Source organism: Coloeus monedula (assembly GCF_965178545.1).
Source record: "Coloeus monedula genome assembly, chromosome: 37".
Lineage (NCBI taxonomy): Eukaryota > Metazoa > Chordata > Aves > Passeriformes > Corvidae > Coloeus > Coloeus monedula.
The window spans coordinates 1,005,132-1,017,588 of NC_138817.1; the positions used below are offsets into that span (position 1 = coordinate 1,005,132).

At 47.0% G+C, this 12,457-nt stretch overlaps 1 protein-coding gene across 1 annotated transcript in view; it reads left to right on the forward strand.

The window, feature by feature from the left end:
- Positions 1 to 12,457, forward strand: part of SRCAP (Snf2 related CREBBP activator protein) — a 124,769-nt gene that overhangs the window by 77,035 nt on the left and 35,277 nt on the right. Inside the window, exons 23-25 of the mRNA XM_082300179.1 lie at positions 2,153 to 2,305; positions 6,251 to 6,472; positions 12,254 to 12,441. Coding sequence (XP_082156305.1) covers positions 2,153 to 2,305; positions 6,251 to 6,472; positions 12,254 to 12,441 — 563 coding nt within the window. The remainder of the gene's footprint in view (positions 1 to 2,152; positions 2,306 to 6,250; positions 6,473 to 12,253; positions 12,442 to 12,457) is intronic.

The window sequence follows — 12,457 nt, forward strand, 5'->3', positions numbered from 1 at the left end:
GGGATTTTGGGGCTGTTTTGGGGATTTCTGGGTGGGGTTTTTGGGGATTTTTGGGGCAGATTTTTGGGGGATTTTGGGGGGATTTTGGGGTGGGGGTTTTAGGGACTTTTTGGGGGGGATTGGTGGAATTTTGGGGACTTCTGGGGTGTTTTGGGGGGGTTCAGGGTTGGGTTTTTTGGGGGGATTTGGGGGATTTTTGGGGGGATTTTGGGGTGGGGTTTTTTGGGGGGATTTTGGCAGATTTTTGGGGGATTTTTGGGGGGATTTTGGGGCTGTTTCGGGGATTTCTGGGGGGGATTTTTGGGGCGGTTTATGGTGGATTTTTGGGGGCATTTTGGGGATTTTTGGGGGGATTTTGGGTTTGGTTTTTAGGGTTTTTTGGGGGGCTGTGGCAGATTTTTGCTGGATTTTGGGGGGGAGTTTTTAGGGTTTTTTTGGGGGGTTTCGGGGGGATTTTGGGGTGTTCTGGGCGGGTTTCAGGCCTGGCTTTTTAGGGTTTTTGGGGGGATTTTGGGGCTGTTTCGGGGATTTCGGGGTGGGGTTTTGGGGTTTTTTGGGTGGGTTTTGGCAGATTTTTGGGGGGATTTTGGGGCTGTTTCGGGGGGATGTTGGATTTGGGTTTTCAGGGGTTTTTGGGTGGATTTTTGGGGTGTTTTGGGGGGATTTTGGGGTGGGTTTTTTGGGGCAGGTTTTGGGTGGATTTTGGGGAGTTTGGGGGGGGTTTTAGGGTTTTTTGGGGTGGATTTTGGGGGGATTTTGGGGATTTTGGGGTGGGGTTTTTAGGTTTTTTATGGGGGATTTTTTGGGGGATTTTGGGGGGATTTTGGGGTGGAGTTTTAGGGATTTTTGGGGGGTTTTTTGCCGGATTTTTGGGGACTCTGGGGGGGGTTTGGGGTTTTTAGGGTTTTGGGGAGGTTTTTGGCAGATTTTGGGGGGGATTTTGGGGCTGTTTCGGGGATTTCTGGGTGGGGGTTTTGGGGTTTTTTTGGGGCAGATTTTTGGGGGATTTTGGGGCTGTTTTGGGGGGATTTTGGGGTGGGGTTTTTAGGGTTTTTTGGGGCCATTCCTGGGGTGGTTTCGTTCCAATTTTGGGGTACTTGGGGTTGATTTTGGGGTGAGTTTTAGGATTTTTGGGTCAATTTTTGGGATTTTTTCCGGGATTTTTTGGGAATCTTATGCCAATATTTGTCCTAAAAAATTCCCGGAACCTCTCAGGATTTGGGGCCATTTTGGGGGCAGTTTAGGTCCAATTTCGGGGTACTTGAGGTCACTTTTGGGGCGAATTTTGGGCTTTTTGGGGTGATTTTCGAGCCAAGTTTGGGGGATTTTTGGTGGGATTTTTCCCGGGATTTTCCCCAGATTTTTCGGGAATCTTTTCCCAATTTTTTCCCCAAAACCCTTTGGATTCTCTCAGGATTTGGGGCCATTTTTGGGGTGTTTCAGGTCCAATTTTGGGCTTTTTGGGGTCACTTTCAGGGCAAATTTCAGGATTTTTGAGCCAAATTTGGGGTGATTTTTCCCGGGATTTCCCGGGGATTTTTCGGGAATCTTTTCCCAATTTTTTCCCCAAAAACCTCGGGACTCTCTCAGGATTTGGGGCCATTTCTGGGCTGCTTTAGTGCCGATTTTGGAGCTCTTGGGGTCACTTTTAGGGCGAATTTCAGGATTTTTGAGCCAAATTTTTGGGGGATTTTTCCGGGGATTTTTCCCGGGATTTTTTCCAGGATTTTTCGGGAATCTTTTCCCAAAAACCTCTGGACTCTCTCAGGATTTGGGGCCATTTCTGGGCTGTTTTAGTGCCGAGTTTGGGGCTCTTGGGGTCGGTTTTAGGTCAAATTTCAGGATTTTTGAGCCAAATTTGGGGGATTTTCGGGGTGATTTTTCCCGGGATTCCCCTGGGATTTTTCGGGAATCTTTTCCCAATTTTTTCCCCAAAAACCTCGGGATTCTCTCAGGATTTGGGGCCATTTCTGGGCTGTTTCAGTGCCGATTTTGGAGCTCTTGGTGTCATTTTTAGTGCAAATTTCAGGATTTTGGAGCCAAATTTGGGGCGTTTTCGGGGGGATTTTTCCCGGGATTTTTCCCGGGGCTTTTCCCGGGATTTTTCGGGAATCTTTTCCCGCCGCCCCCTGACCCCGCCCCCTCCCCCCAGGGAACGTGCTTCACCTGGTGGCCGCGGGGGGCGCCCCGCACCTGCTGGCCCCGCCCACCCACGTGACCCTGCTGGCGCCCGTGGGGGGAGGGGCGGCCCCGGCCCCGGCCCCGCCCCCCCCCGGCCTGGGGCTCCCCCTGGCGGCGGCTCAAGGTAAGGGGGGGGGGGGAGGGACCCCAGACCCAATTGGGGACCCCAAAATCCACCTGGGACCCCCCCAGACCCATTTGGGAACCCCCCCAGAGAGACCCCAGACCCAATTGGGGACCCCAAAATCCCCTGGGACCCCCCCCAGAGAGACCCCAGACCCAATTGGGGACCCCAAAACCCCCCCGGGACCCCCCCAGAGAGACCCCAGACCCAATTGGGGACCCTGCCCAGAGAGACCCCAAACCCATTTGGGGACCCCAGACCCATTTGGGGACCCCCCCCACAGCCCCCAGACCCAATTGGGGACCCCAAAAACCCCCCTGGGACCCCCCAGACCCATTTGGGAACCCCCCCCCAGAGACCCCAGACCCAATTGGGGACCCCATTTTCGGGGGGATCCCAATTTTGGGGGGTTCCCATTCCCCTCTGGGTGATTTTGGGGGGGAATCCCCATTTTTGGGGGGGTCTCAGTTCCCTTTGGGTGATTTGGGGGGGTCCTGATCCCTCTGGGTGATTTTTGGGGCTGAATCCCCATTTTCGGGTGTTTTTGTGGGGCTGAATCCCCATTTTCGGGTGTGGTTTTTTTGGGGGTGAATCCCCATTTTCGGGTGTTTTTGTGGGGGTGAATCCCCATTTCGGGTGGTTTTTTTGGGGTGAATCCTCATTTTCGGGTGTGGTTTTTTTGGGGCTGAGTCCCCATTTCAGGTGTGGTTTTTTTGGGGCTGAATCCCCATTTTGGGTGTGGTTTTTCTGGGGCTGAATCCCCATTTTGGGTGGTTTCGGGTGTGGTTTTTTTGGGGCTGAATCCCCATTTTTGGGTGTGGTTTTTTTGGGGGTGAATCCCCATTTGGGGTGTGGTTTTTTTGGGGGTGAATCCCCATTTTCAGGTGTTTTCGGGTGTGGTTTTTTTGGGGTGAATCCCCATTTTTGGGTGTGTTTTTTTGGGGGTGAATCCCCATTTTGGGTGTGGTTTTTTTGGGGCTGAATCCCCATTTTCGGGTGTGGTTTTTTTGGGGCTGAATCCCCATTTTCAGGTGGTTTTTTTGGGGCTGAATCCCCATTTTCGGGTGTGGTTTTTTTGGGGTGAATCCCCATTTTTGGGTGTGTTTTTTAGGGGGGTGAATCCCCATTTTCGGGTGTGGTTTTTTTGGGGCTGAATCCCCATTTTGGGTGCGGTTTTTTTGGTGGTGAATCCCCATTTTCAGGTGTTTTTGGGTGTGGTTTTTTTGGGGCTGAATCCCCATTTCGGGTGTGGGTTTTTTGGGGCTGAATCCCCATTTTCGGGTGCGGTTTTTTTGGGGGTGAATCCCCATTTTCGGGTGTGGTTTTTTTGGTGGTGAATCCCCATTTTTGGGGCTGAATCCCCATTTCGGGTGTGGTTTTTTTTGGGGCTGAATCCCCATTTCGGGTGCGGTTTTTTTGGGGGGCTGAATCCCCATTTTCGGGTGTGGTTTTTTTGGGGCTGAATCCCCATTTTGGGTGTTTTTTTGGGGTGAATCCCCATTTTCGGGTGTGTTTTTTGGGGGGGTGAATCCCCATTTTGGGTGTGGTTTTTTTGGGGCTGAATCCCCATTTTCGGGTGTGGTTTTTTTGGGGCTGAATCCCCATTTTGGGTGTTTTTTTGGGGTGAATCCCCATTTTTGGGTGTGTTTTTTGGGGGGGTGAATCCCCATTTTCGGGTGTGTTTTTTTGGGGGTGAATCCCCATTTTGGGTGTTATTTTTGGGGCTGAATCCCCATTTTCGGGTGTGGTTTTTTTGGGGGTGAATCCCCATTTTTGGGGCTGAATCCCCATTTTCGGGTGGTTTTTTTGGGGGTGAATCCCCATTTTCGGGTGTGGGTTTTTTTGGGGGTGAATCCCCATTTTGGGTGTGGTTTTTTGGGGGTGAATCCCCATTTTCGGGTGTTTTTGGGTGTGGTTTTTTTGGGGCTGAATCCCCATTTTCAGGTGTGGTTTTTTTGGGGGTGAATCCCCATTTTCGGGTGTTTTTGGGTGCGGTTTTTTTGGGGGGCTGAATCCCCATTTTCGGGTGTGGTTTTTTTGGTGGTGAATCCCCATTTTCAGGTGGTTTTGGGTGTGGTTTTTTTGGGGCTGAATCCCCATTTTTGGGTGTTTTTTTTGGTGGTGAATCCCCATTTTTGGGGGTGAATCCCTATTTTGGGTGTGGTTTTTTTGGGGCTGAATCCCCATTTTCGGGTATGGTTTTTTTGGGGGTGGTTCCCCATTTTTGGGGCTGAATCCCCATTTCGGGTGTGGTTTTTTTGGGGCTGAATCCCCATTTCGGGTGTGGGTTTTGGGGTGGATCCCCATTTTTGGGGGTGAATCCCCATTTTCGGGTGTGGTTTTTTTTGGGGGTGGATCCCCATTTTTGGGGCTGAATCCCCATTTCGGGTGTGGTTTTTTTGGGGCTGAATCCCCATTTTCGGGTGGTTTTTTTTGGGGCCGAATCCCCATTTTCGGGTGGTTTTGGGTGTGGTTTTTTGGGGGTGAATCCCCATTTTCGGGTGTGTTTTTGGGGGTGAATCCCCATTTTCGGGTGGTTTTTTTGGGGGTGAATCCCCATTTTCAGGTGTTTTTGGGTGTGGTTTTTTTGGGGCTGAATCCCCATTTTCAGGTGTTTTTGGGTGTGGTTTTTTTGGGGGGCTGAATCCCCATTTCGGGTGTGTTTTTGGGGGTGAATCCCCATTTTCGGGTGTGGTTTTTTTGGGGCCGAATCCCCATTTTCGGGTGTTTTTGGGTGTGGTTTTTTTGGGGCTGAATCCCCATTTTGGGTGTGGTTTTTTTGGTGGTGAATCCCCATTTTCAGGTGTTTGTGGGTGTGGTTTTTTTGGGGCTGAATCCCCATTTTCGGGTGCGGTTTTTTTGGGGCTGAATCCCCATTTTCGGGTGTGGTTTTTTTGGGGGTGAATCCCCATTTTCGGGTGGTTTTGGGTGCGGTTTTTTTGGGGGGCTGAATCCCCATTTTCGGGTGTGGTTTTTTTGGTGGTGAATCCCCATTTTCAGGTGGTTTTGGGTGTGGTTTTTTTGGGGCTGAATCCCCATTTTTGGGTGTTTTTTTTGGTGGTGAATCCCCATTTTTGGGGCTGAATCCCCATTTTGGGTGTGTTTTTTTGGGGGTGAATCCCCATTTTCAGGTGGTTTTTTTGGGGCTGAATCCCCATTTTCGGGTGTGGTTTTTTTTGGGGGTGAATCCCCATTTTCGGGTGGTTTTTTTTGGGGGTGAATCCCCATTTTCAGGTGTTTTTGGGTGTGGTTTTTTTGGGGCTGAATCCCCATTTCGGGTGCGGTTTTTGGGGGTGAATCCCCATTTTCGGTTGGTTTTTTGGGGCTGAATCCCCATTTCGGGTGTGGTTTTTTTGGGGGTGGATCCCCATTTTTGGGGGTGAATCCCCATTTTCGGGTGTGGCTTTTTTGGGGCTGAATCCCCATTTTTGGGTGGTTTTTTTGGGGCTGAATCCCCATTTTCGGGTGGTTTTTTTGGGGGTGAATCCCCATTTTCGGGTGGTTTTGGGTGTGGTTTTCTTGGGGGTGAATCCCCATTTTTGGGTGGTTTTTTTGGGGCTGAATCCCCATTTTCGGGTGGTTTTGGGTGCGGTTTTTTTGGGGGTGAATCCCCATTTTCGGGTGGTTTTGGGTGTGGTTTTCTTGGGGCTGAATCCCCATTTTGGGTGTGTTTTTGGGGCTGAATCCCCATTTTCGGGTGGTTTTGGGTGCGGTTTTTTTGGGGCTGAATCCCCATTTTCGGGTGTGTTTTTGGGTGTGGTTTTTTTGGGGGGCTGAATCCCCATTTTCGGGTGTGGTTTTTTTGGGGCTGAATCCCCATTTCGGGTGTGGTTTTTTTGGGGCTGAATCCCCATTTTCAGGTGCGGTTTTTTTGGGGCTGAATCCCCGTTTTCGGGTGGTTTTTTTGGGGGTGTTCCTGACCCCGTTGCCTTCTCTCTCCCGCAGTGCCGGCGCCGCTGGTGAACAGTGGGGGGGTGGTGAAGATCGTGGTGCGCCAGGGACCCCCCCCCGCCGCCCCTCCCCCGCCCCCCGGCCCCTCCCCCACCCCCGGCCGGCCCCCCCTGCTCAGGGTGCTGCCGGCCGCCCCTCCCCCCTCACCCCACAACCCCTCCCCCACCCCCAGCCCGGGACCCCCCCAGAGCGGAGCAGCGGCGGCGGCGGAGACGGGTGAGACCCCTCCCCCACCCATCCCATCCCCCCAAGGGGTCCGGAACGGTCCCAAAAAACGGCCTTGGAAGGGTCCCGAAAGAGCCACAGAATAGTCCGGAAATTTCCAAAAAAAATGTTCCCCAAATATCCCCGAAATATTCCGAAAGAACCCCCAAAATGTTCCCAGAATAGCCCCGAAATACTCCAGAAATTCGCAAAAAATATTCCCAAAATAGCCACAAAATAGCCGCAAAATATTCCAGAAATTTGCAAAAAATATTCCCAAAATGTTCCCAAAATAGCCCCAAAATATTCCAGAAATTTGCAAAAAATATTCCCGAAATATTCCCGAAATATTCCGAAAGAACCCCCAAAATAGCCCCGAAATATTCCAGAAATATCCCCAAAATATTCCAGAAATAGCCCCAAAATATTTCTCAAATATTCCCAAAATAGCCCCAAAATATTCCTAAAAAAACCCCAAAATGTTCCCAGAATAGCCCCGAAATACTCCAGAAAGTCGCAAAAAATATTCCCAAAATATTCCCGAAATGGCCGCAAAATATTCCAGAAATTTGCAAAAAATATTCCCAAAATGTTCCCAAAATATCCTCAAAATATTCCAGAAGTTTGCAAAAAATATTCCCGAAATATTCCCGAAATATTCTGAAAGAACCCCCAAAATAGCCCCGAAATATTCCAGAAATATTCCCAAAATATTTCTCAAATATTCCCAAAATATCCCCAAAATATTCCTAAAAAAACCCCAAAATGTTCCCAAAATAGCCCCGAAATACTCCAGAAATTTGCAAAAAATATTCCCAAAATAGCCCCAAAATATTCCAGGAATTTGCAAAAAGTATTCCCAAAATATCCCCAAAATATTCCGAAAGAACCCCCAAAATGTTCCCAAAGTAGCCCCGAAATATTCCAGAAATTTGCAAAAAATATTCCCAAAATATTCCGAAAGAACCCCCAAAATGTTCCCAAAATGGCCGCAAAATATTCCAGAAATTTGCAAAAAATATTCCCAAAATGTTCCCAAAATATTCCAGAAATTTGCAAAAAATATTCCCAAAATATTCCCAAAATATTCCGAAAGAACCCCCAAAATAGCCCCGAAATATTCCAGAAATATCCCCAAAATATTCCAGAAATATTCCCAAAGTATTTCTCAAATATTCCCAAAATATCCCCAAAATATTCCTAAAAAAACCCCAAAATGTTCCCAAAGTAGCCCTGAAATATTCCAGAAATTTGCAAAAAATATTCCCAAAATATTCCCGAAATATTCCGAAAGAACCCCCAAAATGTTCCCAAAATGGCCGCAAAATATTCCCGAAATATCCCCAAAATATTTCAGAAATTCCAAAAAAATATTCCCAAAATATCCCTGAAATATTCCCAAAATAGCCCCAAAATATTCCCAAAATATCTCCAAAATGTTCCTGAAATATCCCCAAAATATTCCCCAAATATCCCCGAAATATTCCTAAAGAACCCCAAAATGTTCCCAAAATAGCCCCGAAATATTCCAGAAATATTCCCAAAGTATTTCTCAAATATTCCCAAAATATCCCCAAAATATTCCTAAAAAAAACCCAAAATGTTCCCAAAATAGCCCCGAAATATTCCAGAAATATTCCCAAAGTATTTCTCAAATATTCCCAAAATATCCCCAAAATATTCCTAAAAAAAACCCAAAATGTTCCCAAAGTAGCCCCGAAATACTCCAGAAATTTGCAAAAAATATTCCCCAAATATCCCCGAAATATTCCTAAAGAACCCCCAAAATGTTCCCAAAATAGCCCCAAAATACTCCAGAAATTTGCAAAAAATATTCCCAAAATATTCCCAAAATATCCCCGAAATATTCCAGAAATATCCCCAAAATAGTCCAGAAATATTCCCCAAAATATCCCCAAAATATTCCCAAAATATCCCCAAAATGTTCCCGAAATATCCCCAAAATATTCCCCAAATATCCCCGAAATATTCCTAAAGAACCCCCAAAATGTTCCCAAAATAGCCCCGAAATATTCCAGAAATATTCCCAAAGTATTTCCCAAATATTCCCAAAATAGCCCCAAAATATTCCTAAAAAAACCCCAAAATGTTCCCAAAATAGCCCCGAAATATTCCAGAAATTCGCAAAAAATATTCCCAAAATATTCCCAAAATGGCCGCAAAATATTTCAGAAATTTGCAAAAAATATTCCCAAAATGTTCCCAAAATAGCCCCAAAATATTCCAGAAATTTGCAAAAAATATTCCCGAAATATTCCCGAAATATTCCAAAAGAACCCCCAAAATAGCCCCGAAATATTCCAGAAATATCCCCGAAATATTCCAGAAATATCCCCAAAGTATTTCCCAAATATTCCCAAAATAGCCCCAAAATATTCCCAAAAAAACCCCAAAATGTTCCCAAAATAGCCCCGAAATATTCCGGAAATTCGCAAAAAATATTCCCAAAATAGCCCCAAAATATTCCTAAAAAAACCCCAAAATGTTCCCAAAATAGCCCCGAAATATTCCAGAAATATCCCCGAAATATTCCAGAAATATTCCCAAAGTATTTCTCAAATATTCTCAAAATATCCCCAAAATATTCCTAAAAAAACCCCAAAATGTTCCCAAAATAGCCCCGAAATACTCCAGGAATTTGCAAAAAATATTCCCGAAATATTCCCAAAATATTCCGAAAGAACCCCAAAATGTTCCCAAAATAGCCCCGAAATATTCCAGAAATAGCCCCAAAATATTCCAGAAATATTCCCCAAAATATCCCCAAAATATTCCCAAAATATCTCCAAAATGTTCCCGAAATATCCCCAAAATATTCCCCAAATATCCCCGAAATATTCCTAAAGAACCCCCAAAATGTTCCCAAAATAGCCCCGAAATATTCCAGAAATATTCCCAAAGTATTTCTCAAATATTCCCAAAATATCCCCGAAATATTCCTAAAAAAACCCCAAAATGTTCCCAAAATAGCCCCGAAATACTCCAGAAATTTGCAAAAAATATTCCCAAAATATCCCCAAAATATTCCAGGAATTTGCAAAAAGTATTCCCAAAATATCCCCAAAATATTCCGAAAGAACCCCCAAAATGTTCCCAAAATAGCCCCAAAATATTCCAGAAATATCCCCAAAATATTCCAGAAATATTCCCCAAAATATCCCCAAAATAGCCACAAAATATTCCTGAAATATCCCCAAAATATTTCAGAAATTCCAAAAAAATATTCCCAAAATACCCCTGAAATATTCCCAAAATAGCCCCAAAATATTCCCGAAATAGCCCCAAAATATTTCCAAAATATTCCAGGAATTTCCCCGAAATATTCCCAAAAAATTTCCCCGAAATATTCCCAAAATATTCCCCAGAATGTTCCCAAAATATCCCCAAAATATCCCCAAAATATTCTAGAAATGTTCCCAAAAAAACCCCAAAATGTTCCAGAAATATTCCAGAAATATCCCCAAAATATTCCTCAAATATTCCCAAAATATCCCCAAAATATTCCTGAAAAAACCCCCAAAATGTTCCCGAAATATCCCCAAAATATTCCAGAAATTCCCAAAAAATATTCCCGGAGTAGCCCCGAAATATTCCAGAAATATCCCCAAAATATTTCCAAAATATCCTCGAAATGTTCCCAAAATACTCCCAAAATATTCCCCAAATCCCCCCAAAAATTATTCAAATCCACCCAAAAATTCCCAAAATTGTCCCAAAACCCCCCCAAATCCTCTCAAATCCCCCCAAAACTCCCCCAAAAATCCCCCAAATCCCCCCAAAATCCCCTCAAATCCTCCCAAAAATCCCCAAAAATCCCCCAAAACTCTCCCAAATTTCCCCTCCCCCAGCCCAGGACCCCCCAAAATCCCCCCAAAATTCCCCCAAAAATTCCAGGACCCCCCAAAATTCCCAAAATTCCTCAAAATTCCCCCAAAAATTCCTCAAAACCCCCCAAAACGCCCCAAAAATCCCCCAACCCCCCCCCCCAAATTTCCCCTCCCCCAGCCCAGGACCCCCCAAAATTCTCCAAAAATCCCCTCAAATCCCCCCAAAAATTTTTCAAATCCCCCTAAAAATTCCAAAATTCCCCCAAATCACCCCAAAATCCCCCCAAAAATTCCCAAAACCCCCCCAAAAATCCCCAAAAAATTCCAGGACACCCCAAAATCCCCTCAAATCCCCCCAAAAAATCCCCCAAATCCCCCCAAAAATCCCCAAAACCCCCCCAAAATCCCCCAAAATCCCCTCAAATCCTCACAAAATATCCCCTAAATCCTCCCAAAAATTCCGAAATTCCCCCAAATCCCCCCAAAATCCCCCCAAAAATTCCCAAAGCCCCCCCAAAAATCCCCAAAAAATTCCAGGAACCCCCAAAAATCCCCTCAAATCCCCCCAAAAAATCCCCCAAATCCCCCCAAAAATCCCCAAAACCCCCCCAAAATCCCCCAAAATCCCCTCAAATCCTCACAAAATATCCCCTAAATCCTCCCAAAAATTCCGAAATTCCCCCAAATCCCCCCAAAATCCCCCCAAAAATTCCCAAAGCCCCCCCAAAAATCCCCAAAAAATTCCAGGAACCCCCAAAAATCCCCTCAAATCCCCCCAAAAAATCCCCCAAATCCCCCCAAAAATCCCCAAAACCCCCCCAAAATCCCCCAAAATCCCCTCAAATCCTCACAAAATATCCCCTAAATCCTCCCAAAAATTCCGAAATTCCCCCAAATCCCCCCAAAATCCCCCCAAAAATCCCCAAAACCCCCCCAAAAATCCCCAAAAAATTCCAGGAACCCCCAAAAATCCCCTCAAATCCCCCCAAAAATTCCTCAAATCCCTCCAAAAATTCCCAAAATTCCCCAAAATCCTCTCGAATTCCCCCAAAAATCCCCAAAACGCCCCAAAAATCCCCCAACCCCCCCCCAAATTTCCCCTCCTCCAGCCCAGGACCCCCCAAAATCCCCCCAAAAATCCCAAAAAAATTCCAGGACCCCCCAAAATCCCCTCAAATCCCCCCAAAAAATCCCCCAAATCCTCCCAAAAATTCCAAAATTCCCCCAAATCCCCCCAAAATCCCCCCAAAAATTCCCAAAACCCCCCCAAAATCCCCTCAAATCCCCCCAAAAATTCCCAAAACGCCCCAAAAATCCCCCAAATTTCCCCTCCCCCAGCCCAGGACCCCCCAAAATCCCCCCAAAATTCCCCAAAATCCCCTCAAAGCCCCCAAAAAATTCCCAAAATTCCCCAAAAATCCCCTCAAATCCCAAAAAAAATTCCCAAAATTCCCCAAAAATTCCCAAAATTCCCCAGAATCCCCTCAAATCCCCCCAAAATTCCCCCAGAACCCCCCTAAAATCTCCCAAATCCCCTCAAATGCCCCCAAAAATCCCCAAAATCCCCCCAAAATCCCCCCCAAATCCCCCAAAATCCCCCCAAAAATCCCCCAAAATCCCCTCAAATCCCCCCAAAAATCCCCAAAATCCCCCCAAAAATTCCTCAAATCCCCCCAAAAATCCCCCAAAATCCCCCCAAAATCCCCCCAAAATTCCCCAAAATCCCCCAAAAATCCCCTCAAATCCCCCCAAAAATTCTTCAAATCCCCCTAAAAATCCCCCAAAACCCCCCAAATTTCCCCTCCCCCAGCCCAGGACCCCCTCAAATCCCCCCAAAATCCCCCCAAAATCCCCTCAAATCCTCCCAAAATTCCCCAAAATCCCCCCAAATCCCCCCAAATTCCCCTCCCCCCACTGACCCCCCCTCTCTTTTCTCTCTCCGCAGCCCCTCCCCCCCCTCCCCCCCCGGCCCCTCCCCCACCCCGCGAGGACCCGGAAGTGCCGGGGGCGGGGCCCAGCCCCCCGCCCGCCCCTCCCCCACCCCAGGCCCCTCCCCCTCCCCTCCCCCCGCCCCGGCCCCTCCCCCCCCCCCGCCGGCAGCCCCCGCCCCCCCCGCGCTCCCCGTTCTACCTGGTAAGGGGGGGGGAGG